Source organism: Zonotrichia albicollis, chromosome 33 (assembly GCF_047830755.1).
Source record: "Zonotrichia albicollis isolate bZonAlb1 chromosome 33, bZonAlb1.hap1, whole genome shotgun sequence".
NCBI lineage: Eukaryota > Metazoa > Chordata > Aves > Passeriformes > Passerellidae > Zonotrichia > Zonotrichia albicollis.
Window position 1 is genome coordinate 1176357 of NC_133851.1, and position 27800 is coordinate 1204156.

The window sequence follows — 27800 nt, forward strand, 5'->3', positions numbered from 1 at the left end:
CAGGATGGTGGTGTCAAAACAACCAGGAATAGCTGACATTAGTGGAGGGTTTGGTTATATTGTATATATATATTATATATTGTATTATATATTATATTAATATTAATATATATTTGGTTATATAATATTTGGTTTGTCTGACCAAATATTAGGGGGTGATTAGGAGGGAAGAAAAGTGTCCCTCCACAGGGAAACCTGGCTTGTGTGCCAGCATACAGAAATTTTAACAGAGCACTCCAAGGGGGTTGTTTATTCTCCCCCCTTTGTACTCAAACCATCTGAGCGCTCCACAACAAGAAATTAATTCCCCCAAAATTATAGTGTAAAATAACCATTCCCTGACTCCTGTTTTATGGGTCATGGATGGGCTGAGTGAACCGAACAAGGAATTAAATTTGGGTTAGTGGCTGAACTCTTGCACAAAAGCTATTTTGAACAGTTCATTGTTCAGAAGTTTGAATTTAAAAGGGGAAGTTGGAGCACTTCAGGTTGTTTCGTTTGTGAACTTCCAAGTTCTGTGTGAGCTTGGGGATAAACGCAGGTTGGCCTTGAGTGAGGACAGAACAGGGAACTGGGGATTAATTAATTAACTAGGATTAACTAGTTCTGATTGTTGTGACTTACTGAGGGATGTTACTGAAGGCACCCAGCTGCTGGGAGGGAGTGAGGACCTGCAGGAATCCATCTTTGGTCAGTTTTCATTAAAGTGTTGTTAATTAATAATGTTTTCTGTGTGGCCAGGTTAGACAGGGCCTGGAACAGCCTGGGGTGGCAGCAGGTGCCCCTGCCCATGGCAAGAGGTGGAACAAAATGAACTTTAAAGTCCCTTCAAACCCAAACCACTCAACCATCCGATGATTCCAATATTTTCCTTTGCTGTTGGTTGCTTCTTCTGTTTCTTCTGTACATTCCTGTTAATTTTCTTTACCTTTAGAGGCGTGTGTGTCCAAGTTCAGGCCTTGGTGGCCATTTCAATACCATGACCATTTCCCTGCCCTGTCCCAAGTCTGCCCTGGGCCTCTCTTGTTGAGCCCAGCACTGGGAACTTCCACAGGTTTTACACAGGGTGGGGAAACACCCAGCACCAGGCAATAAATGCTGCTTGGGAATGGAAATATTTCCTTTTTCTTCCACTTTGTAGCATCAAACGTGCCATGAGAGCTTTCCTAAAGGAAAGTTCCCTCCTTCACTGCTGCTGGTCACAACTCTGACCCTTTCCATTGATAAAATTTGCCTGTTCTGGGCACAGGACAGGTGGGGATTGGAGGCTGAAAGCCACTTCCAGCCATGGATTTCCCCATGGGTGGATATTTTGGGTTTGCTTGGAGCTTTTTAGGCTTTCCTCAGCAAGATTTCAGGGTGCTGTTCATCTACACCGCGTTTTCCTTCCTGCCTCAGTCCTCACGTTGGAATCAAGAGGCACCTGTGTCCATGTGGGTTCTATAAAAAATTCACACAGAAGCTCTCTCTGCCTCAAAGACACACTGTGAATGGCTGGCTCGTGGTAATTAATAAAGGAAGAAGTGTATTAAAGCAAGGAAATTGCCTCAAAAGTGTTTTTTAATTTATTTTGATGATCAGCTTGAATAATTTATTGGAATATTTCATAATGTACCAGTAAATGGACTGCTGGGAACATTTAGAAAAAAATAATTAAGTCTTAGCAAGTGGGCACCTCAGTGCAGCAGTTTCTGGTGGAAAATCTCTGGCATTTGAGCGATGTGTGCGTTGTGTGCCCCCAAATCCAAGCTCCCAGGATGAATTCCCAGTGCAGGGATCCATGGATCCCTAACCCAGTCCCCTCTTCTGCAGCTCACCTGCATGCTGGGTCTCTGTCACTGCTGATTTTGGCAGCGTGGTGATGCTCCCAGTGCAGTTTTGGGTAAAATTGGGAAAAACACCGTGTCACAATTTTCAGGGCGTTTCTCTTGTTACAGGTTGAAAAACCTGATGTGGGAAGGGCCAAAAGAAACGCTGGGGTTCATCCATCAATCCCAGCAGGACCATTCCTGCTTGGGAAATCACATTTACAAGGTTTTTAGCTTCCAGAAGCTTTGCCAGCTGTGGAAGTTTCTCCTTGATGAAGATGAGAAATCTTACACACATCTTACTTTGCCCATTACCTTAATGGGGATAATTTATTGGGAAAACAAATGAAGTCAGGGCAAAACCATCCCAAGGGGAGAGACCCTCAGGTCCCTGTTAAGAAAGAGCCCTGTAAGTAATTCCAAAATGCCAAAATGTGGAGCAGCTGCCTCCATGTGCAGCTGTGAACCAGATTTGGGGAGTGGTGTTGGTTTGTTGGGTTTGGTTTTGTTTTTTCCTCAGCTGAGTCGGTGCCTCCAGTTGTGGGTTGTGTAATTTTGCACAAATTCCTTCATGCCTTCATTTATTCCCTTTTTTATGCTGTGTCCCTGAGCTACTTTGGTTTCTAAATTCAGGCCTTACATATTTATCTGTGCCATTCAATTAGACCACATCCCCAATGCTGCTCTATAGTTTCACAGTATGTGGGAAATTTGGTAATTAAATGCATGCAAATGCTGCAAGAATAGAATAAATTAATTTTCCTTAATATCAGCAGGCCATTTGGTGATTTCTCAGAGATATTGTGACCAGGATACTGGCCCTTCTCTCCCCTTCTTGCCATCTTTTTTGAATCTTTACTATTATTACTGTAGAAATACCCAATCAGTTTTATAGGAAGAGAATCCCAAACTCTGGAATTACATAAGGAGGGAGATGTGTACTCCAGGATTTTTTGGATTTCCAGATAAAAGCTGAGCTGGAAAGAGCATTTGAGAGTGTGGTGGAGTTTCAGGTTGATGTGTGTGGATCAGGGTGTAAAGGTTGTGTCACAGCAGTTGCAAGGGATAACCTGAGTTCCCTCTGAATGATTTGCACTGGGTGTTCCAGCTTTGGAATTGCTGTGCTGAGGATCTCCAGGTATTCTTCCCAGGGACTCAGTTATTTATTTATTGGGTTTTATTTGTTCCTGAAGCCCACTGCACTCCAGAGAGTTGAGTTCAGCTTCCCTGAGCTCCTCCCACGTGAATTCAGCTCCATCCCCATGGCCTGGGCAGGCTGGGCGTGCTTGACCCCGTGCTGAAATAGCTGAATTTTAACAATTTCGTAGTTTCCAAGGAATCTGAAAGTCATTTTTTTTTTCTCCAGATCTTTAATATTTATTTGGATGCTGTGTTTGTGTTGCCTTAAAAGATCTGACCTTACTGCTGATCTTTTTCCTTGCTTGAGGGACCCTATTCCAGACAGCTCTAGGGTTTGTTCTGTGCCATTTCCTCAAGATTTTTGTGCCATTTCCTCACGGTTTTTGTGCCATTTCCTCATGGTTTTTGTGCCATATCCTCACAGTTTTCGTGCCACATCCTCACTGGTTTTGGTGCCACATCCTCACAGTTTTTGTGCCATATTCTCACTGGTTTTTGTGCCATATTCTCTTGGTTTTTGTGCCATATCCTCATGGTTTTTGTTCCATATCCTCATGGTTTTTGTTCCATATCCTCATTTTTTGTGCCATATCCTCACTGGTTTTGTGCCATATCCTTGCAGGTTTTTGTTCCATATCCTCACTGGTTTTGTGCCATATCCTCAAGATTTTTGTGCCATATTCTCTTGATTTTTGTGCCATATCCTCATGGTTTTTGTTCCATATCCTCATGGTTTTTGTTCCATATCCTCACTGGTTTTGTGCCATATCCTCAAGATTTTTGTGCCATATTCTCACTGGTTTTTGTGCCATATTCTCTTGGTTTTTGTGCCATATCCTCATGGTTTTTGTTCCATATCCTCATGGTTTTTGTTCCATATCCTCATGGTTTTTGTTCCATATCCTCATGGTTTTTGTTCCATATCCTCATTTTTTGTGCCACATCCTCGCTGGTTTTGTGCCACATCCTCATGGTTTCTGTGCCATATCCTCACTGGTTTTTGTTCCATATCCTCATGGTTTTTGTGCCACATCCTCACAGTTTTTGTGCCATATCCTCACAGTTTTTGTGCCATATCCTCAAGATTTTTGTGCCACATCCTCACGGTTTTTGTCCCATATCCTCACTGGTTTTTGTGCCACATCCTCGTGGTTTTTGTGCCATATCCTCATGGTTTTTGTGCCATATCCTCATGGTTCTGTGCCATATCCTCACTGGTTTTGTGCCATATCCTCACTGGTTTTGTGCCATATCCTCACTGGTTTTGTGCCATATCCTCACTGGTTTTGGTGCCATATTCTCTTGGTTTTGTGCCACATCCTCATGGTTTTTGTGCCACATCCTCATGGTTTCTGTGCCATATTCTCACAGTTTTTATGCCACATCCTCAAGGTTTTTGTGCCATATCCTCACTGGTTTTTGTGCCATATCCTCATTTTTTGTGCCACATCCTCACTGGTTTTGTGCCATATTGTCACTGCTTTTGGTGCCACATCCTCACTGGTTTTGTGCCATATCCTCACAGTTTTTGTGCCATATCCTCACTGGTTTTGGTGCCATATCCTCACTGGTTTTGTGCCACATCCTCACAGTTTTTGTGCCATATCCTCACTGGTTTTGTGCCATATTCTCATGGTTTTTGTGCCTCTCCTGTTGGATTTGGTGTTCGGGTCCCTCTCCGAGCACCGTGCCGGGGCTGGGTTCCCTTCCAGCCTGCAGCACTGCAGTGCTGTTGCATCAGTGCAGGGTTTCTGTCATCCCTGTCTCCCTTGGCCTCTCGGAGTGAGAACAGGCTGCCGAGGCAGCAGCAGCAGCAGCTCACAAGTGCAGGGTATTCCTGCCATTGCTGCCATTGCTGCCATTCCTGCCATTCCTGCTCCTGGAGCTGGCACGGGGAGCGGAGCTGCAGAGCCCTGGTGGGCGGCTGCCTTCGGGGGAACCAACTTCCTGCCAGCTCTGCTGTGAGCATCGAGTTGCTTTTCTGGGTGGTTTTTCCAGAATAGTTTGTGCTCAGGAGGGCCCAGTGGGGCTGGGGAGATCCCACAAGGTGCCTCTTGCTCGTAGAACTCATTGAGGTGGCACCTTGGGCACTGAAGGTGGGTTCAGCCATGGTGTGCACGTGCCTGGAGCTCATTTTGGGGTGAAACCAGCAGGTTTGCTCCTCACCCTGATGCCTTCAGTTTGAGCTTTCATCTTTTCCAGACGCTGTGCTGCATTGGTACAGAACTCTGAACTTCACAGAAAGTGTTTTAGCCAGTTCTCCTCACAGCTCAGTCAGACAGAACAATCCTGTGCCAGCCCCAGAGCCAAGAGCTGCAGCTTCAGGCCCAAAAAGTGTAAACAGCAGGGAATTGAGGAATCTGTGAGGATGGGACTGCATAACCTGGAGCTGGAATTGGACAATTAACCCAATATAGAAATGAACCAAAACTTATAAAAGTGTGAAAACTGATGACTGGTGTCCATCTTGGGTGGAGCCATGGCCAGGCCCTTTTGCTGCCCAAGGTGTATCCATTGATGAGATCCTTTCAATAAATCCTTGCTTAATTCTTTAACTCTGTCTAGCTCTGTTCCAGGAACCTCTCAAGGCATCACCAGCAGCCTTAGACAGGTTTGAAAAGTATAAACAAAAATTTATAATTGTATGAAAACTCGTGACTATTTTCCATCTTGGGTGGACAATAAGTGCCATGGCCAGGCTCTTGTGCTGCCCAAGGTGTATCCTTTGAGGATATCCTTTTAATAAATCTGTAATTTATTGTTTAACTCTGTCTAGCTCTGTTCCAGGAACCTCTCAAGGCATCACCTGCAGCCTTAGACAAGTTTGAAAAGTATAAATAAAAATTTATAATTGTATGAAAACTCATGACTCTGAGTCCATCTTGGGTGGACAATAAGTGCCTTGGCCAGGCTCTTGTGCTGCCCAAGGTGGATCCTGTAAAGGCCTTTTTAATAATAAATCCCTCCTTTATTCTTTAACTCTGTCTTGCTCTGTTCCAGGGTGCCCCTCAAGGTGTCATTTACACCCTCAGGGCTTGACAAGTATAAATAAAAATTTATAATTGTACGAAATCTCGTGACTATTGTCCATCTTGGGTGGACAGCGAGCCAAGAGCCAATGAGCCATCTTGGGTGGACAGTAAGTGCCATGGCCAGGCTCTTGTGCTGCTGTAAAGGCCTTTTCAATAATAAATCCCTCCTTTATTCTTTACCTAGCTGTGTTCCAGGGCATCACCCCCGCGGGGCTGTGGGCACCGGGGCTCCCCGTGCCGCTCTCACCCCGTGCCCGTGCTTTCTCCCCACAGAGCTGACCTGCCCGGGCTGCAACATCTCTAAAGAAGCTGCTGCAGGATGAAAAGATGGCAGCGCGGCTGCTCGCACCACCAGGCCCCGAGAGTTTTAAACCCTTCACTCCGGAGTCCCTGGCCAACATCGAGAAACACATCGCGGAGCTGAAGAAGAAGCAGCGCTCCAAGCAGGACAGCAGCCACCGGGACGACGATGAAGACAGCAAACCAAAACCAAACAGTGACCTTGAGGCGGGCAAGAATTTGCCTTTCATCTACGGGGACATCCCTAAAGGGCTGGTTGCTGTGCCACTGGAGGACTTTGACCCTTATTATATGACCCAGAAAGTGAGTCTGCAAGGAAGGAGTTGCTAAAGCGCCTTTATTTCTTGGGAGCTTACAGGTTTGGGTTGTGGCTTGAACAGAAGATAAAGGAAGGGAGTTTTGGATGGGGATGGTTTGGTTGTTTTGTATATATAATATATTTTTTATATATTTTTCTTTCTGATATTATCACCTCTATCACTCAGTCTTTAAGGGTGGAGTTAGGAGAGCAAGCTCTGGAAACTAAAAATAGTTCAAGTTGTGCTAATGTGCCAATTTGAACCATCAGGGCAATAAGAAGAATTTAATGGAGGGGTAACAGTAAGGGTTTCAGTGTGTATTTCATCACTTACGTGGAATTCAGTCTGAAGTTGATGGTTATGAAGCACTGGGACACAGAATCGTGGCAAAAAAGGAGACTAAACTCACTTTCATCTTAATTTTTATTTGTCTAAGGTGATGTGGCGGGAAGCATTTATGGGTGCTGAGGTGCTTGGAGAAAAGCTGTCATGAGGGAATGGTTGCAGACTCTGCTGGGGATGAAGGGGAGGGATGCCCTGGTGATGGAATGAGGAGCATGGTCACTGATTTCATTAGAAGGCAAAACTGAGGTTCTTCAGTGTTTGATTTCATTGCTTTCTTTGATACAAGTCTAATTGAGGCAGTCTCCATCTCGAGTGAGGCTCGGCTGTGCCTCTGGGGAGCTGCACTGGGCTGGGTGGGTGACAGGAGCTGTGCTGGGGCTGCCCAGAGCTCAGAATGCCTGAGTGTGCATCTCTGTCATGGGTGAGCAGTGAGTTTGGTCAGTTTTTGTTGGGACAGATGTTTGTGCCACGCTCAGGAGTGGCTCTGAGACTGGCAGGGCATCGTTGACATGGAATCAGCTGAGTTTGGGGAGTGATGAGAGTAACTGACCATTCTTTACTCTGATTAATTTAATGGTTGTTTGTGTCAATTAATTCTTGTGTGCAGAGTGCTGAGGGCAGGTTCTGACTCAGAGCAGGGCTGTGAAATTTGGGGATCTGTGTTTGGCATCGTGGTGCCCAGCTGATGTGCTCCTCCAGGAGTTGCACTACCAGGAGCTGCAGCTTAGGCTCCAGAATTTGCCCTGAACCAGGACAGATATCCTCAGAAATACTCTTTATTTATTAAACAACTATTTTCTCTTTATTAAACCAGTCTGGTTCTGGAGAGAGCAGGTCATGGAATTCCAGGATTTAGGTTGGGAGGGACCTTAAAGCTCATCCAGTGCCACCCCTGCCAGGGCCAGGGACACTTTGCACTGTCCCAGCTGCTCCCAGCCCTGTCCAGCCTGGCCTTGGGCACTGCCAGGGATGCAGGAGCACCCACAGCTTCCCTGGCACCCTGTGCCCACCCTCCCAAGAGAACTCCCAGGGTCTCTCAGCCCCTTTTTCCCACCACAGGAATGTCCGTGGTGCCACTGCCGGAGTTTTGGAGCCTCTCAGTGTCTGTGAGGTGCAGGGCTGCTGTCGGTGGGAGAATGGGGCCAATTCCTGTTTTATCTGGCTGAAGGAAGGGACAGTGCTGAAGGGGCAGCGGGCAGAGCTCCCTGGCTCTCACCATTCCCCCCCAGACCCCAAAGGGAGGCGCAGGGAACCCCCTCACCCCTCCTGTCGCACCCGCCTCCCAGCACGGGGCTATGAATAAACCTTCCATTTGGAGAGGCAGGCATGAGCTGCATTCCCTCCCTGAAGGCATCTGCCTCATCCCTGGGAATGCAGGGAAGGTTCTGGAGATGGGAGCAAACCCCCCCAGCCCTGCTGGCCTCCCCACACCCCCTGAATCCTCTGCTCCCTCCCTGTCCCTCTCAGCCTTGCCTTAGTGCTCCTTGCTGCTTCCAACACTCAGTGACTTTCCACAAAGAATTTTTTTTTTTTTAAGGCCATTAAAAAAGGCCCTTCTCTGAATCATCAGGAATTACGAATCTGCTTGAATCATGGGAAGTTTTCCAAGATTTTTTTTTTTTTTTTTTTTCTCTCTCCCCTTCTCCAGAAGGTTTTGCATCACAGGTCTTTGCTTTTGCAGCGTGCACAGGGACGAATCAGCTGGTTGCTTTTCCCCTGCAGGAGGACACGGTGATCTTGGTTTGGTCTGAGGAAACTGAAACTGCATTTTAACAGAGCAGCTGAACCTCCCAGCACCTGTAAACTGATATTTAAAGGAGAAACAGTGTGACCTGGAAACAGAAGCGTGGCACAGGCAGTCACAGCTCCCGGGTTTGTAGCCCAGCAATGGTTTTGTCCAAGGTGCTGCTCTTTCCTCTGCTCAGTTTTGCAATATGGGAGTCACAGAATCCCAGAATCCTTGAATTGGAAAAGACCTCCAGGATCAAGTTCAGCTTGTTCCCAGCTCTGGACACATTCTAGCCCCTGTCTTGACGTGAGGGGTAAATCATGGCTCTGAGGAGAATCTGGAATCCCTTTGCTCACAGGCAGCAGCTTTGGGAGCTGCTTTAGCTCCTTTTTGTCTCTGTGTAAGGACCAGAAAGAATTTTTTCGTGTTTTCTTGTTTTACAACTTGAAATGGCTTTCCAGTTCCTGGGTAGGAGCAATAGTTGACCATTTTTATTATGGAAACCCAAACCATTTCAATTCACATATCCAAAAGGCAGGTACATGAACTTCCTCGTTCACATGTGCAATCAAAATTCAGGAAAAACTCTGTGTGAGCAGCCCCAGCCTGGGGAGCAGAGCAGCCTCACGGCCTTAAATCCTTCAGTGTTTGTTGAGACATCAGGGCCATTTTCCTCTTTCATTCCCACATCCAGGATTTCCATTTTGGAAGTTTTTCCATCTTCTACGCCTCTCTTTCCTTCTGAACCATTCATGGTCCAGCCCATCCCTCCTCAGCACCTCCTCACCCTGTTCTTCCCCTCTGGACTCTGTTCTTTCCCTCTGGACTCTTTTCTTTCCCTCCTCACCCTGTTCTTTCCCTCTGGACTCTGTTCTTTCCCTCTGGACTCTTTTCTTTCCCTCTGGACTCTTTTCTTTCCCTCTGGACTCTGTTCTTTCCCTCCTCACCCTGTTCTTTCCCTCCTCACCCTGTTCTTTCCCTCTGGACCCTGTTCTTTCCCTTTTGGACCCTGTTCTTTCCCTCCTCACCCTGTTCTTTCCCTCTGGACTCTGTTCTTTCCCTCTGGACTCTTTTCTTTCCCTCCTCACCCTGTTCTTTCCCTCCTCACACTGTTCTTTCCCTCTGGACATGGTGTTTGCCAGGTTGGGGTTGTTCTCCTCCAGCACCTTCCATTTCCAATTCCCTCAGATTCCATCCCTGCTGCAGGATGAGGTGAAGGCGCTCCTGCTCCTGCAAAGGCTGCAGAGATGAGGCAGCAGAAGGTCCCTGGGTATTCTGTGGGCAGGTTTAGGTGGATGGATTTCAGTGGGGAAAGGAGGAGTGTCCACGCACACACACAGGTGAGGTCTGGCTGGGCTGGGACGTCTGAGGTCACCCATGGCCTCCACAGAAGCACCTGAGGATCTCTCCGGAGCCTTCGTGCCAAGGGAGTGACTTGCAGCTTTGTCAAGTCACATGCCAGCTTTGGAAACGGGCCCTGTGGGTCCAGAATGTCACCTTGGCCCAGGAAAATCACAGGGATGTGAGGGACCAGCTGCAGGAGGCACGGCTGGCTCTGGGATGTGCCTCAGGAGCCTTGGCCGTGGTGACTCTGCAAGGTCACAACACCATTCCTGGGTCTGCGTTTCAGAGAAGTCACCAAAACAGAGGGAAGAGTCAGAACCATCCCAAAAATCAGATTTTTATTCTTATTTCCAGCCTCTCGTTGCCTTTCTCAGATCTTGAGCGCTTTAATGGTGTTTTTTCTTCCACTTTGGCTTCAGAGGAGCAGGAAAAGTGAGCGTGGAAGGGAAAGAGTGGAGAAAGGAGGTTGGATTCCCTGGCAGGCGTGTTCTGCAGTCCTCCCCAGGTGTTGGAGGGAAGGCAGAGTGGGATGGAGCTGTTGGTGCTGTGGATGCAGGCATGCAGAGCTGGGATCAGGGCGTGCCAAGTGTGGAATCTGCTCCCATCTCCTCAGTAACTGCGGCCCACTCGTGAGGGGGAAAGGCTGGAGGATTATTTCTGGCCAGGAGGCAGAGTGGATTTCCTTGCACAGATTGTGAGGTCCTTAAAGCTTCAAAATCAGGGGCTCCCTGCAGCAGCTGCATGTCACCGAAAATGAGGGCCTTTGTCGGGGCCGAGCCATTTGCCGGTGAGGGGAGACTCAGACACTCAATATGAGTGATAAGCAAATTCCAGGTTATTGAAGAGAGCATCAGACACTTATACAGCGAGTAATAAGCTTATGAATATTCTGTAAGCCAAGCAATCTATTGGTTAAACTATACCATCAACTCTTCCTCATTCCTTAGGGGTCACATCTCTCTTTTCTCATGTCTCTTTCACTGTTTGTTATCCTACTACAGCTAGGCCTCAAGGACATGCTATCAACACAGGTGCAGGACTTGGAATTAGCCACGGCTTTGTACTTTTCCAGTCTCTGGCAGCTGAATTCCCAACAGCTGCACATCTCTCAGGGCTGGGGTCTCTGAGGGGCTCAGCCCAGGCTCGGTTTGGGGCTCCTGGGGCACCCCAAACCTTCTGCCCAGGGCTGCTCTCAGCACTGCTCGTGTCTGTGAGTGCTCAGCCCCCAGCGAGGCCGAGTTTGCTGTGAATTCCCTCTCCAGCAGCCACCAGGGAGCCACTGCTGCAGGAATGTGCTCCCGTGTGTTCTGAGGCTGTTCCCAAAGCTGTTTGCTTCTGAAATCTCCTGCCCACTCCCCCTCACTCCCCAGCCATCGGTGGCAAACCTGCAGGAAGCAGGAATGTTTCAAATCTTGCTGGAGCTGGAATGATTCTTGCCATCCCCCAGTTGGTTCTGTTGCTCTCCCAAGCACAGTCATCGTTTTGCAGATTGATTTTTTATGGAACCTTCTTTTTATGAGGAAGGTTTTGGTGAGTCCTGATGAACTTGATGGAAACTGAAGAGGGTGGAGTTTTTGGGGAGTCCAACCAGACAAAACCATCTCCTAAACTGACTGCAAAATACCTTTTTCCAGGTATCACCTTCCTCTGAGTTTTGAGCTTTGCTTCAGCACGTCTTAAAAGCTCTTAAGGATGTTCTTGGCCCAGCTCCAGAAAATGTTTTAAGAGCTTGCAGCCATTTTGAAATGGAGTTTTAATATGTCAGCAGCAGAATGGAAAGCTAGGAGAGGGTTTAAATTGCCAAACATTTCTTGGCTTTTGGGCTTTTCTTTCTATTGACAAGACCAAGTGGAGATTTACTCAGGGCTTTAGAGGGTGCACAGGGGAATGGTGGATGTCGTAATCCAGGAGCAGATTGGAATTCTGACACCTCACTGGTGTGAGGGCTGTGCTGAAAGGCCCAGGGGTGATGGGCTTCACAGGCAGGAGCAATTCAAGAGGGTTTGTGGTGTGAAAGGAGAAATCTGGGCAGAAAACAAGGAGCTGCCTTAGGTGCAGTCACACAACAGGTGAGGGACTGAGCAGGAAGAGCATGGAGTGCGTGTTTGGTTGGCAGTGGGATGATGAAAAATTAGATTTGTTCATGGGAAAGGTGGTCAGGCATTGGAAAGGGCTGCCCAGGAAGGTTTGGAGTCCCCATCCCTGGAGATGTCCAAGGGATGAGTGGACATTCAGCACTGTGGGCTTTGGGAAGTTCCTGGCTTCTCCCAGCTCCCCCTGTCCCACATAATGTCCAGCACGGTCCTGCTGGAGGGTTCATTGCCCAGAAGGTGTGGGAGAGTTGGGAAATCATTTTTAAAGAGATTTCAAGAGGAAGGGGTTGTGAGTCCTGGAGAGTTTCTGGTGTCAGGGACAGGGGGAGAGCTGATTCCTAGAACTGGGTGTCCCCTGAGCACTCTGTAATGGCAATTTTGCAAAACTTTGGGCCTTTTAGGAGGTTTGCCCATGCCAAGGTGATCTGGTCATTAATTCTTGATGCTGCAATTTAAGAGCTGTCCAGGGCTGTCTTTAAAGTGCTTTTTCTGGGGATGCATTAGTGGTTCTGCTAACAAACCTTCCTCTCTCCGTGCTGAACCACAATCTGATTTTGATTTCCTTTGCAAATAATTTACTGCTCAATGGTCTAATTTAACCAAACGAGCTCAAACACGTTGTTCCATTGACGAGGAAAATGACAAATTTCCCAAGATGAGTCTCCTGGGGAAGCCTGAGCTGGCAGAGAGCCCTGGTGCATTCCCTGGGGTTGGCTCTGAGCTCAGGGCTGTGCCAGCTGGGGTTGGAGACAGCAGTGAGCCCAGCTGTGCTTTGGGGCCATCGTGGAGGGGATAAAAACGGGGAAAATGGGGCCAGGGAAAGGGCTTTGGCTTCTCAGTGCTCACAAATTGCATTTTCCCCTCTGGGTGCTCTGGGTGTGAGGCACCCACAGCCCCAGGCTGGCCCTGGTGCTCCTGGTGCTGCTTTGCAGGGAGATGGAGCAGAGAAATTCTGCTCCGTGCTCACATGGATCATTCCACAGGTTCTGAATGGAGAAATCATCCTGAAATCCATTCCACAGGTTCTGAATGGAGAAATCATCCTGAAATCCATTCCATGGGTTCTTAATGGAGAAATGAACCTGAAACTCCTTCCACAATGAACCTGAAATTCATTCCACAGGTTCTTAATGGAGAAATGAACCTGAAATTCCTTCCACAATGAACCTGAAATTCATTCCACAGGTTCTGAATGGAGAAATGAACCTGAAATTCCTTCCACAATGAACCTGAAATTCCTTCCCCAGGTTCTTAATGGAGAAAGGAACCTGAAATTCCTTCCACAGGTTCTTAATGGAGAAATCATCCTGAAATCCATTCCACAGTTCTGAATGGAGAAATCATCCTGAAATTCCTTCCACAGGTTCTGAATGGAGAAATGAACCTGAAATTCATTCCATGGGTTCTGAATGGAGAAATCATCCTGAAATCCATTCCACAGGTTCTGAATGGAGAAATGAACCTGAAACTCCTTCCACAATGAACCTGAAATTCCTTCCACAGGTTCTGAATGAGGAAATGAACCTGAAACTCCTTCCACAGGTTCTGAATGGAGAAATCATCCTGAAATTCATTCCACAGGTTCTTAATGGAGAAATGAACCTGAAATTCATTCCACAGGTTCTGAATGGAGAAATCATCCTGAAATCCATTCCACAGGTTCTGAATGGAGAAATCATCCTGAAATCCATTCCACAGGTTCTGAATGGAGAAATGAACCTGAAACTCCTTCCACAATGAACCTGAAATTCCTTCCCCAGGTTCTTAATGAGGAAATGAACCTGAAATCCATTCCACAGGTTCTTAATGGAGAAATGAACCTGAAATTCCTTCCACAATGAACCTGAAATTCCTTCCACAGGTTCTTAATGGAGAAATGAAGCTGAAATTCCTTCCTCAGGTCCTGAATGGAGCAATGAACCTGAAATTCATTCCATAGATTCTTAATGGAGAAATCATCCTGAAATTCATTCCACAGATTCTTAATGGAGAAATGAACCTGAAATTCCTTCCACAGATCCTGAATGGAGAAATTAACCTGAAATTCCTTCCACAGGTTCCAAATGGAGAAATGAACCTGAAATTCATCCCACAGGTTCTGAATGGAGAAATGAACCTGAAACTGCTTCCACAATGAACCTGAAATTCCTTCCACAGGTTCTTAATGAGGAAATGAACCTGAAATCCATTCCACAGGTTCTGAATGGAGAGATCATCCTGAAATCCATTCCACAGATTCTTAATGGAGAAATGAACCTGAAATTCCTTCCACAGGTTCTGAATGAAGAAATGAACCTGAAATCCATTCCACACGTCCTGAATGGAGAAATGAACCTGAAATTCCTTCCACAGATCCTGAATGGAGAAATTAACCTGAAATTCATCCCACAGGTTCTGAATGCAGAAATGAACCTGCAATTCATTCCATGGGTTCCAAATGAAGAAATGAACCTGAAATTCCTTCCACAGATCCTGAATGGAGAAATGAACCTGAAATTCATTCCATGGGTTCTGAATGAAGAAATGAACCTGAAATTCATCCCACAGGTTCTGAATGCAGAAATTAACCTGAAATTCCTTCCCCAGGTTCTGATTGAAGGAATTAATCTCACATTTTCACCAGCTGTGTAGGGAGAAGCAGTGAGATTGCTGTGCTGGGCATGGTGGGTGACCCTGTAGACGCTGCCACCACGTTTTGGTCCTCTTTGCCTGTCAGTCTGTCCTTCCAGGGATTTGTAACTGCAGGACTTGTTGTGGTTATTTGGGAGGTGTGATAATTCACCTGTGGGCAGTTTTGAATAAGTTTGAGACAAGACCTCTGAGTTGTTTTTAGTGATGCACTTTATTTGCTTATTTTTTTATAAGAAGGATGAGTTCAGCTCACATTGTTACAGCAGAACTCAGAAAGTCCAAGACCCTTAATTACAAGGCCTTTTAAAGAGTTATTAACCAATTAAATAAAGCAAAGATATTTATATTTTTGACCCAATCCTTAAATATTTCATGTTGTAGACTCATACCACAATGTAAACTTTCTTAGCCAATCATGTTATAACACACAAACCTATAGTGCTATATTCTAAACTCCTTCTTTACCTCTGTAACTATTTTTATTATTTTCTATGTCCTAAACACTAAAACTTCAAACTTTACTTAGCTTAACGTGTCTCTACTTTAAATCCACGCTTTTACCTTTAACACTTAAGTTTAAAGGCATTTTCCAAGGTCTCAGATCAAATCCTGTGTTTAATATTAAATTTTAGCTTGCAGGTCTCAAATTCTAAGAGTTCTTTACATGTCAGATTCCAGCAGGGGCTGTGCCAGGTCTGGTTCTGGGGCTCTGGGGATCCTTAGGAAGGAATAATGGGGTGTGGGAGACAAAGAGGGGCTTGGGTGGGAAATTTGGAATTTTGCCTTCTGCCCTGGCCGGGATCTCAGATTATAAATGGATTTTTGGAGTGGAATTACCCCTGGTGTCCTGGTGGGTGATGCCTGTGATGTTCAGGTGTGTTGTACCCTAATGGGAGCTTCATAAAGCAGATTATTCAAAATAACCAACAGAAAATGCTATTTTTTTTAACCCTGGAATTCTGTCTACTTTGTACAATTCCTGCTATGATTTTCCTGCATTAACTCTCTCTTTCTCTCTTTCTTTTTTTCTCTGCAGACCTTTGTAGTACTAAACAGAGGGAAAACACTCTTCCGATTTAGTGCCACACCTGCCTTGTACATTTTAAGTCCTTTTAATCTCTTTAGAAGAATAGCTATTAAAATTTTGATACATTCATATCCTTTTTATTACCGAATTACCTTTGGGTATTTGTTGAAAATCTCTTAGCTGTTGTCTTTTGCTAATCTTTTCCATTTATTGAAAATCTCTTAGCTGCTGTTGTTTGCTCAGTTCAAATATAAATGCCAGTCCTGCACCTGGAGATGTGGCCTCAGAATATGCAAAAAAATCCAGATTTTTGCTGGAGGGAAAAGCAGTTTTTTAGCCACTCCAATGAAGGGGAAATTCTCCTTTATTTTCCCTGTTCACACACGTGGATGAGTTTTGGAACAGATGTAAGTTAAGGTTGTGTTTTACATGAAGGAGAGTTATGCTTTAAAAGCTACTGAAATGGTTAAATGGAATTAAAATTTAATGAAATAAATATTAGGATATTACATAGAAATAAACAGAATTATTATCTGGAGAACAAACCGCAGCCACCTTGTCTGTAATTAGACACTGCCTCAATTTCTTGCTTTTTGGGCATTTCTAAAACATCCTGCTGATGGCAAAGCTCCTCCAGAATGTCCAATTGCAGAGCTTTGGAGGCACCATCCGATGGTGTTCTTAGGAGAAAAATAATGTATTTTATTGACTGAGCTGCTCCAGCCTGTTTATTTATTTATTTATTTTTAGGAAATGGATCTAAAATGGAAACACATCCACAGGGTTTAGAGGCTTCTGCAGTCTCCCTTCCTGTACCTCAGGTGGAGGAAAAGCTTTTCCATTTTGTCAGAGTTGAATTTGGGGATGTTTTCCTTGGCCCTGAGTTGTTTCTCGTGGCCTTTCCTCTCTGGATGTGCAGCTGGGGGGAATTTCTGCCAGGCTGAGCCCCAGGTGCTGCTGGAGGCTCTGTTGGAGTCGCCTGAAATCATTGTCAAAAGTCAAATATCTGAATTTCACCACTCTGCTCCTAATTCAGGAGTTACTGAATAGATGGATTTGGGGGCAAGGATTCATTTAGGCCTCTGAACTGATTTGCTGAGGCATACCAGAAAATGTAGCATTGATTTATATACAACGAATTTTAAAAGTATATTAAATTTCTATAAACCCGAAAATTTATCAAATGGTGACAAAAAATGCTATTTATGTATTCATATTTGTTGTGTACTACACATGTATATGCATAAAGTATATTAAATTTATATAAACCAGAAAATCCATCAAATGGTGACAAAAATGCTATTTATGTAGTCATGTATGTTATATAGTATATATAGTTATAATTATATATAGTTATATAGTTATACACATACATATATATGACTATATATCTATATATAATTATATTGTATATATGTGATGTAGTATATAAATAGTATATATAATAGAGTATATAAAATATATTGTATATATTTATATTTACACTATGCATATATATTTAAACATATATTTAATATATATTTTTATATAAATATATTTATATATTTATATATATTTATATATAATATGTTTAAAGATATATTTAAATTTACAATATTTATATAATATATAAATAGTATATATAGAACAGTGTATGTAGCATATATATAACATATATAGTATATAAATAGAATACATAATACAATATACAGTATATTCATATTTACATTATAAGTGTTATATTTATATTTCCCTTATATATGTTATATTTATATTTACAATATAAAAATTGTATATAAAACAGTGTATATGGCATATAGTATATATGTTATATAGTGTATAAATAGCATATATAATACAGTATATAAATATATAAATAGTATATATTATATAAATATTATATATAATACAATGCATCTAGATATTCTATGTAATACAATACATTAAAAATAGAAATAATCTTATTTCCCAGGACTGCTGGGAAATATTAGCAGCCCACAGAGAATAGCCTGGAAATGATTGGATTTTCCTTTATCAGTGACATTTGGGGAATTTTAGGGGATTTAAAGGGTCCCTGTGTGTCCCTGTGCTCCTTGACTCTGTCCCACAGTATTTAGCATGATCATTATGTGCACTATTTTGACCAACTGTGTATTCATGACTTTTAGTAACCCGCCAGAATGGTCAAAGAATGTGGAGTAAGTAGAAATTATTGCATTGAATTTCCAAATATGGGTTTGTAAGAACCTCCCAAAATGCTGAGTTTGCTCCTGTGAGGACCCTGTTCCTCCCTGTGCTTTTTTTTTTTTGCATGTTCCCCATGTTTATTTTTCTTTGTGGTTTTTGTGGGTTTGGTTTGGTTTCTTTATTTTTGCTTTTGTTTTGATTTTTGGATTTTTTAGGGGTTTTTTGTTGGTATTTTTCTGGGGGTTTTTTGAGGGTTTTTTGGTTTTGTTTCGGTTTGGTTTTTTGTTGTTTTTGTGGGATTTTTTTGGTTTTTTTTGGTTTTGATTTTTTGTTTTTTCTCTTATCTTTTGGCACCTTTTATTTAAACCAAAAAGTCTTTACAATTCACCTTTTTTTTTTTTTTTTTTTTTTTTTTCCCCTTACTAAAATGACATTTCCTCCTGCCAGGTACACATTCACCGGGATTTATACGTTTGAATCACTCGTGAAAATCATTGCCAGAGGTTTCTGTATAGATGGCTTCACCTTCCTGAGGGATCCCTGGAACTGGCTGGATTTCAGTGTCATCATGATGGCGTAAGTTGGGTTTTTCCAGGGATTTCTGTGCCTGGGAGGGGACGAGCCCTTAGCAAAAAAAGGTTTATAAGGAAAAAGAAGATCAAGGAAAACTTCAGTGAAAGTTTTAGCCTGGTGGGATTTCAGCTCTAAACTTCAACAGCATGGAGTTAGTGGAGTTGCTACTGCAAAAAAAAAAAAAAAAAAAAAAAAAAAAAGATTTTCTGTAAATTGTTTTGATTAATAGAAGATTTTAGGTGGTTTATGCACCAGAGGGGCAGATCAGCATAGGAACCAAATATCTTCAAATTCCAGTCCCTACCACTCCTTCCTTGGGCTGTGACTGGAGGTTGGACTGTGATTAACCCATTAATAACCTGTTAATAAGCCATTATTAACCCATTTCCCATGGAGCTGCAGTGTCAGAAAGGAGATATTTGATTTTCCTGCCTCGTTTGTTTTCTCTTGTGGAAACACACCCTGAACCCAGAGGGAGCTCCCAGTGTGGGTGCACACAGAGCAAACCCCACCTGGGAATTATCAATCCCTTCATTTCCCCACAAATTCCCAAATCCCACCGGTTTGAAGGCATTGGTGTGCAAGGAATGTCCCAAATCCCCCGGTGGGGATTGTTTGTAACCCTTTCCTTTCCGGAGGCCAGCCTTGCCCTGTAGCCTCTGTGCAATTCTTTTTGTGCCAAGGGCATTATTTAAACCACACTAAGAGATTTTTGAAGCCCTTGAGGCCTTTCTGCAGCAGGGAAAATGTTGAATTGTTGAGCATTTCTCTGCTTTTTCATAGCAAGTTTCTCCCCACGTGGCACAGAGGAAATGTTCTCTAAGCTGGGGTGAAATATAACTTTGCTCAAAGCCTCTTCTCCCCTGTGTACCTTGGGTTTATCTGCTTGGAAAAGGAGAACCAAACCTTCCTGTGCCTCACAAACAGACACTGAAGCATAAAGGATTAAAAATGGAGGATGCTAATTAAAATGAAGGATGCTAATTAAATGGAAGGATGTTAATCAAAGCAGAAGATGATTATGTTTTCTTAAAAAACGTGAAGTGAAGCGAATATACCTGAAACCCCTGACCTGAGGTACAGCCATGGAATCATGGATTGGTTTGGGCTGGAAGGGACCTTGAAGCTCATCCAGTCCCAGGGGCAGGGACGTTTCCCTCTAGCCCAGGTTGCTCGGGATGGTGCCACCAAATCTCCTCAAATGTTTGGAGATTTGCTTTTACAATTGCCGCTTTCTGCAGAGATTCAAAATTCCAAATTCTCTCTAGGACTGTGTGAAGTTTGGGACACCATGATATGAAAAACGTCTGAAGGTGCTGGAGAGGGTCCAGAGCAGGGTCAGGAGGGTCTGGGGAGGGCTCTGGGTCTGTTCAGCTGGACAAGGGGAGGCTCCTGGGGGGCTGCAGCTCCGTCCCGAGGGGCAGCTCCCGTCTCTGCTCCCTGTGAGCAGGGCCAGGACACCAGGGAACCACTGCAGCTCTGCCAGGGCAGGGAAATGAGGAGAGGATTCTTGTGCCAGAGGGTGCTGGGCAGGGCATGGGCACAGCCCCGAGGCTGCCAGAGCTGCAGGAGGGTTTGGACAATGCTGTCAGGCCCAGGGTGGCATTGCTGGGGTCTGTGCAGGGCCAGGAGCTGCCCTGGGTGATCCTTGGGGTCCCTCCCAGCTCAGGACACTCCATGATTCCAGGTGAGGATGACTATCCAACCAAGTACCTGGTGATGAGCAGAGAGACTTAAACCACATTTTACCCCTGCACCTTTGTCTCTCTCTTTGTCTTCAATGCCAATTCTGAAGCGTTTTTAAATCACAAGCTGTTTCCTACAAGCAGACAATTTGTGCAAAGGAAGGTGACCCCAACGGTGCCATTAACTCTGGTTTAATTCTGCAGGTATATAACAGAGTTTGTAAACCTAGGCAATGTTTCAGCTCTGCGCACTTTCAGGGTTCTGAGAGCTTTGAAAACTATTTCTGTAATTCCAGGTAAGGCGGCCCCGGTTGGTGTTTAGCTGTCGGGTACAGGCCCCTGTGAGTGATGTATTGCTTTGTCTGTAGTTGTTGTTTTATTTTGGTGTGTGTATTGTCATGGTGTTTTTTGTGTGTGACCTCCCTCATTGCAGATATGTCACAGAGTTTGTGGACCTTGGGAATGTCTCAGCATTGAGAACTTTCAGAGTTCTCCGAGCTTTGAAAACTATCTCTGTAATTCCAGGTGAGAACCATTCAGCATTAAAGGCTGGGCTTGTGTGTGTCTCCTCTCTGTATTTCCCCTCCCCTCCTGCACTGCTCATTCCTCAGAAATGGCACTGGCATTCTTTGCATGGGATTTGCAGTCTGTGGAACAAAGCAGTTTGGAATCAAGGCTCCTGGGCCATCAAATTATGGGATGAACAGGCTGTTCCTCCACACTTTTCTCTCCCTTTTAATGCACATTTTGTGCTGATCTCTGAGACTAAAGCCAGGCTTTAAAGTTTAATTCCAGAGGAAAAGGATCAGGCTCCTCCTCAGGCTGAACAGCTCCTGGCTCAGGGACTCACCCTGTTATTGTCAGTGGTTTTGGAGTTGCTTTAGGAATAATTTTATAAAGCAACAGAGCAAAACCCGGCAGGGATTAAAACCTTTTTGCCCATTTCCCGTGCCACCCCAGAGCTGGACTGGTCAGGACCACCCTTCCCAAAGCTGCTTCTGGACTTGTAACTCAGCTGGGTGTCACAGGGTGAGCAGTGACCCTTCCTTTGGGACACCACGGAGACATCATGGACTGAGAACCCCAGAATTCCAGCCTGGTTTGGGGTGGGAGGGACCTTAAAGCTCCTCTTGTTCCACAGGAACACCTTCCAGTAGGCCGGTTTAATCCCAGCTCTGTCCAGCCTGGCCTGGAACACTGAACACTTCCTGATCCTGAATTCTTGTGCAGAAAAGCTTCATGCACGTGGTTCCTCAAAAGTGCCCCTAATTCTGAGGCCAAGCTCAAGGCTGAGGTCTTACAGACATCTCCAGCTTTTTGGTTTCCAGGTGCTCAACCCAGAATAACTCCTCGATGAGTTTTGGTCTCAGTTCCTTTGTGCATTCCCTGATCCCGCAGCGCTGGAGCAGCCTGTGCATTTGTGGGGCTCATCCCTTTGTGCCATCCCAGACTGCCAACCCCATCAGCTGGACCTGCCTGTTGTGCATGATGATGATGATGATGATGATGATGATGATGATGATGATGATGCTCCTCCATGGCACTGCTTTTCCTTGCACCCATTGAGAACGTGCTGGAGCGATGTTCCCACTGAGCCTTCCCCCATGTCTGGTGATTTTTAAGAGCAGAAGCCCTTTGGGAATTGCTGTGAGGTCTGAGGGGTGGCTGTCGTTCTCTCAGCCTGCTCCAGAGAGCTCAGCCTTGCTCACAGGAGGAGCATCGATGTTCAACCAGTTTTGCCTGTGTTTTGCTTTCTGAATTCCAGCAGTGTGGAGATGATGCAGCTTTCAGGAGCTGGCTGTGTGGCAGCATGCCTTGTGTTCCCATGGAGGGGAGCAGAACAGCTCCGTTTTGGATCATTCTCTCCACAGAATTCAAAACTTGCCGAGCTTTATTTCAAAAGGCAGGGGTTGGGCTGAGCCCTGCTAAGTGCAGCACACCTTTAATGTCATTTTAATTAGAGGGACAATTTTCATTGAATCAAAAGGGGTAATTTGCCACACACAGCCAAGGAGATCCTGTTTGGGTGTTGGGGACACTGAACACACCTGAAATGGCAAAAATTTTGGGGTTTTGTATCCAGTTTTGGGGGAGGGTTGTCCAGGTGTGTTTCTGCAGCACAAATCTTGGCCCCCTCCATTTTGTGACAGCAGGAGGAGTGTAAAGCATTTGAATAATTGGCTTTTTGGCTTATTTAATATGAAAGCATTAAGTGCTCTCTATGGGTTTTACCACTATAATTTTGCAAGAAAAGGTGATTTTTAGAATACACTCAATATTAAAATATAAAGGGGCTCCCCTTCTGCTTCAGCACATGGAATGAGAATTTTGACTCTGTGCTGAGCTACTGAGAAGCTCCTTTTAGTGTTTTGAGTGCCATCTACACCTTCTGTCAATAACTGGAATTAAGGTGTGTTTGAGACAAGATAAAAATGGGAAATACCACCAGAATTTGTCATGCCATGGACAAAATTCTGTGCTCTCTGTGGATCTGTGCGACAGGAGCAAACTGTGACACCCATGAGCTGAACCACCAAAATATCCCCTTTTTTTGGTGGAAAACCATGATGGTGTCAAGAAATTTTCCATATTGGCCTTTGAGTGGTTATATTTTAATTTCCACGTGGGTCACAGCTGTGGAATGGAAATGGATCCAGGGAAACCTGGGCCTACAGAGCAACTCCACAGCTGGAAATTGTTGGAGTTGTGTTGGTTGAGGTGTTCCCAGTTCTTGCACTGGGGTTTCTCCTGCTGCCTGTCCTGTCCTGTCCTGGTCCAAACCTCCCCTGGCCCACGAGGGAGCAGCATCCAGAGCAGGAGCCACGGGTGCATGTGCAGGGCAGGGCCGTGGGGTGAGCATGGCACGAGGTGCTGGCGCTGATGTGTCTGCCACAACAGCAGCATCCTGCTCTGGGCTGGAGAATCCACGGGGAGTTTGGATGCTGGGAGTAAATGACACTTCAGAGCAGGGTTTTTAGGAGGAATGTGTCTGCAGGTGTTTGTTTTGGAAGCTTTGTGTTCCTGGGATGGGTCTGACCTCTGTTGGTCTGCGAGGGTTTTGGAGGAGGAGGTTGGGAGGGACCAAGGTTTCTGCTCCAGGGTTTATTGCAAAATGTTCCTGTGGTCTCAGCTGGAGCCTTGGATCTGACTGACCCCAAATCCAGCAGTGATTATTTTTTATTTAATTTCTCTTTTCTCCCTTTACTGCTTATTTATAAACCACAGAATCATCCTACTTCACACCAGAAAGGCTGACTAAAGGAGCCTAATTCAGTGTTGTTTCTGCATCCAAAATTCTAGCTAGCTTAGATCTGTCACCTAAAAATTAATTCTGAGTTCTGCCTCTCACGGGCCAGGCTGGTGTGGGAAAGCAGCAGGATTCCTTTTGGAATATCCCATTTTTGATCCTGAGCCTGTTAATGATGCCAGTGGCCTCAGTAAATCCCAAAGCAGCGATGCTGTGGGTGAAGCCCTGGCTGTGACCAAAGCCACCTCTGAAAGGGAGGATTCTGCTCCTGCAAAGCGGGGAAGTGCTGAGACAGTTCAGCTGAGCAGGAGAAACCCAAGGTGTGGAGAGTTAAAGGTATTTGATCTCTGTGAGTTGTTGCAGCCTGTGCCAGCGAGCTCGGCTCGACCACAACGTGCCCACGAGGATTTTCATGGCAGCAAATCCCAGTTTGATCCTCATTTGGCAAACCTCGTGTGTGGGGAGGTAAATGAGCCTTGCTTGGTCGTATCCTGTGCAAGCTGTTCCAGCTCCAGAGCTCAGCCCTAAGGGGACTGGGTTAGGGTTAGGGTTAGGGTTAGGGTTAGCGAGAAGCCAGCTCGCTCTCAGACCAAGGCCGCGGGTTAGCTCTTAGCAAGCAGGGAATATTCAGCTCTTAGTGATTAGGCAGCTCTTGTGATTTCAGCTTTGCTTGCTAGGTAGCTTTTCCCTTGGCCTAAGGCTCCAGCAGAGGTAGAGAGAGGAGAAGCAGAAGACGCTGGCTGTTCCACGAGTATGGCTTTATTGGAGGGTCCCTGAAGGGTCTCAGCTCTTCTTCTTCCGAGTTAGCAGGGGTACAGTATGCTACTTTTATACCCTTGGCCTGGATCCAATCCTGACCAATGGCAAAGGTGTTAGAGTGACCATAAGTGACCAATGGTAGGGTTTAACACAATATTGCCTTACATGGCTATAGGGATAAGGTACAAGGCGGATGTCCCTGGAGACAGGAAACTTCTTTGCCGCTGTGTCAGCATTCTATTCTCCAAGGGGCTCTGGCTAAACCTGAGGGGTTTACTACAGGGAGGAGCGATTCCCCGCATTGTGCAGTCCTGCTGCGAGGCTCAGGGACAAACCTTGGGGTTCTGCTTTGTTCTCACCCATCCTTGCCTCCATCCCAGTGCTGTGCTGGCTGGGAATCCTCCCCACACACGCCTGTTCCAGGAACCTCCACCATTCCCAGCCACAGCCTCTCCCACCCCAGAGTCACTCCAAGGTACTGTATGAATCTGGGTTTTCAGTGTGGTTTCCTGCTACAGGAGTGATTTCCAGTCTTGTTTCCTTCTCCGCAGGCCTGAAGACCATCGTGGGCGCCCTGATCCAGTCTGTGAAGAAGCTGTCGGATGTGATGATCCTGACAGTTTTCTGTCTCAGCGTCTTTGCCCTCATCGGGCTCCAGCTGTTCATGGGCAACTTGAGGAACAAGTGTGTGATTTGGCCGATTAATGTGAACGAGACCTTCCTGGATAATGGCTCCAGAGGCTTCGACTGGGAGGAATACACCAACAATGTGTGTAGGTATTTCTACACTGAGGGTCTCTAAAACCTCCTGACTTGGCTCAGTGCAGGAGTTCCAGCATGGCTCATGCTTTGGTGTGTCTGGTTTTCACAGTAAAAACCCCACGTGCAGAAATTTTTCAGGTTTTTTTTTTATTTGACCTTGTTGAGATGTTCCTAGTTGAATTCATCCTTTAGAAGGGTTTGGATGTGCTCTTTTTGCTAAATAATTAGTCCAAAAACTATTTTTTACTGACAAATTTCTCAGCAGTGCTTTTGGGGGGGTCTTTTAAGTGAAGGTTTTAACAGTGTTATTGTCTGTTAAATCCTCTAACTCCATATGTGTGTGAATGTGACCTCTTCTTTTTCACCTTCAGCAAATTTTTACATCATTCCTGGCGCCCCCGACCCTTTGCTCTGTGGTAACAGCTCGGATGCAGGGTGAGTGTCGAGCTTCATTAACAACCAGTTTGAGCTGCATTAACAATCAGTTATCCCTGATGTTACCTAAAGCTGGTACAACCTTTTGGGATATTCCCTGTTGGTTCTGGTGTTACTTCACCAAGTTTCAAATTTCTTAACCCGATTATGAATCCATTGCTGCTGCCACGTAAGGGACATTTTCCCTGTCAGGAGGCAGCTCTGGCCACCAATACCAGGGGCGTTATTCCCTCTGAATGCAGTCAGAGAAGGGTGCATGGAGGCTCAGAAATGGGAACTTGCCATGTGCTGTTGGTTTTCCACCCCAACCTTCAGCTCTCCTGCCTTGGGCTCGGCCTTGGGGAGAAGCTGCGCCTGCAGCGTCCCAGTGCTGTGGGACAGGGAGAGCAGGGCTTTCCTGCAATCCTGTCTCCTTTGCTGCACTCAAATGGCGTGGGGAGAGCTGCTGTGTGTTGGGAGAGTGAGCAGGGAGAGCCTGACCTGGCTGCTGTCCCTCCCTCCCTCCCCAGCCAATGCCCGGAGGGATACACGTGCATGAAGGCAGGACGGAACCCCAACTACGGCTACACCAGCTTCGACACCTTCAGCTGGGCTTTTCTGGCTTTATTTCGCCTTATGACTCAGGACTTTTGGGAAAACTTGTATCAGTTAGTAAGTAAACACTTTACTTTGCTGTTGTACGCGGGGAGAATCTGGGGGTAAAACAGGAAAGGGAAACGTGAGGAGCTTTGTTTTATTCCTTCTCTCCAAAAGAGCGCAAGTAAACCTTCACAGTGAGGTTTTTTTGGGGAGGAAGGGGCATTATTGTCAGCAGGTGTTGGACTGTAAGTCCAGGAGGGATGGTGGGTCCAGCTGAGCTGTGAATTAATTTGGGAGCAGCCTTAGCACTGGCTGTGAGCGTTCAGCTCTGCCCACGGAGGCTGCTCAGGCTCTTTGGAGGGCACGGAGTTTTCTCCTGACCTGAGGGTGCTTTGGGGACCTTGCTGAAGCAGCTTTTTCTCCATTTGGTTTGTTTTAAGGGAGTCTGAGCATTGGGTTTCGCACCGCGCCGCTGAATTCTTTTCAGTTTGGATGCTCCCTTAAGGGAGGAAGGTGGATGTCACCTTTTGTGTTCATGGCTAAGGAACGTGCAGGGGAAATGCTGAGCTCTGGAATATTCAGCACTGCTGGATTTTCTGAGAAACATTCAGGTCAAGAAACTTGGGATCAGCTCTTGCATCTGGTGTCAGGGAAGCCTGAAGTTGTTTTTTTTTTCCCTTTTCTAATCCCTCTGCCATTCTCTTCCACTTGCAGACTTTACGAGCGGCAGGAAAAACCTACATGATCTTCTTTGTGCTGGTGATCTTTGTGGGATCCTTCTACCTGGTGAATCTGATTTTGGCTGTGGTGGCCATGGCCTACGAGGAGCAGAACCAGGCGACCCTGGAGGAGGCAGAGCAGAAGGAGGCAGAATTCAAGGCCATGTTGGAACAATTGAAAAAGCAGCAGGAAGAAGCACAGGTGAGAAAAAAAACCAATTCCTCTCTGTAGGGGTGATGAGGCCCTGGTTTCCAGAAAAGCTGATTTTACTGCCTGCACAAGCAGACTGTAAAAATTCTAACAAATTCTGGCTGTGAGTGTATTCCAAGGAGAGAATAAACCTCTCAGTCCCACCCCAAAGTCTTTTACTCAGGTGCATTACGCCAAACTCTTTCTTCCAGCAGCAAATGGAGCGTTAACGGTGGGAAAACGCGATTTATCTTTGCTTCCCTTTTCTGCCCCCTCAGGCTGCTGCCATGGTCACCTCGGCAGGGACGGTGTCTGAGGATGCTGTGGAGGATGATGGTGGGGCCAGGATGTCCCGCAGCTCCTCGGAGATCTCCAAGCTCAGCTCCAAGAGCGCCAAGGAGCGGCGCAACAGGAGGAAGAAGCGGAAGGACAAGGAGCTGTCGGAGGGAGATGAGAAGTGTGACACCGAGAAGGTGTTCAAGTCCGAGTCTGAGGATGGCATGAGGAGGAAAGCGTTCAGGCTGCCAGATAACAGGCTGGGAAGGAAGTTTTCCATCATGAACCAGGTAGTTTTCTGTTCCTTCACTAATGTTTGTGGTTGAGGTCAGGATAATATTCTGTTTAGATTCCTGTTGGTGTCTCAAGGGTTGTGCCCACTGTCCTGAGCTCTGTTGGGTCAGGAGAGCACTTAGAACCCAGTGTTCTAAGTTCCAAGTGTAGAGTTAAGTCTAACAGTGTAGTTTCTATCTAAACAGTTTATACAGGTGCCAGTTGTTTTTGACCCAGGAATAGATTGGTGTTGTTTGGTTAGCAAACTGCTCACAGCAGGACTGCTTTCACACGGGAAACTGCAAAATGCTAGCTTGGCTTAGAATAAATGACTTCTAAAAGAAAGAAGAAATGACTTTTAAATTCAACCAGAGAGGGGCTGATTTTG

The 27800-nt window shown here is 45.6% G+C and overlaps 1 protein-coding gene across 3 annotated transcripts in view; it reads left to right on the forward strand.

Moving 5' to 3' along the window:
- The window catches only part of SCN8A (sodium voltage-gated channel alpha subunit 8), a 63786-nt gene that overhangs the window by 3664 nt on the left and 32322 nt on the right, over positions 1-27800 (forward strand). Inside the window, exons 2-11 of one of the 3 annotated variants that reach the window (XM_074530837.1) lie at positions 6254-6583; positions 15758-15875; positions 17835-17925; positions 18362-18490; positions 20377-20468; positions 24730-24951; positions 25312-25375; positions 25885-26026; positions 26669-26875; positions 27142-27429. In XM_074530837.1, the coding sequence (XP_074386938.1) occupies positions 6308-6583; positions 15758-15875; positions 17835-17925; positions 18362-18490; positions 20377-20468; positions 24730-24951; positions 25312-25375; positions 25885-26026; positions 26669-26875; positions 27142-27429 (1629 nt within the window). In that variant the 5' untranslated portion in view covers positions 6254-6307. Of the gene's footprint in view, positions 1-6253; positions 6584-15757; positions 15876-17834; positions 17926-18361; positions 18491-20376; positions 20469-20605; positions 20698-24729; positions 24952-25311; positions 25376-25884; positions 26027-26668; positions 26876-27141; positions 27430-27800 lie in introns of those variants that run through there. The other 2 variants (XM_074530839.1, XM_074530840.1) reach the window with 2 other exon arrangements.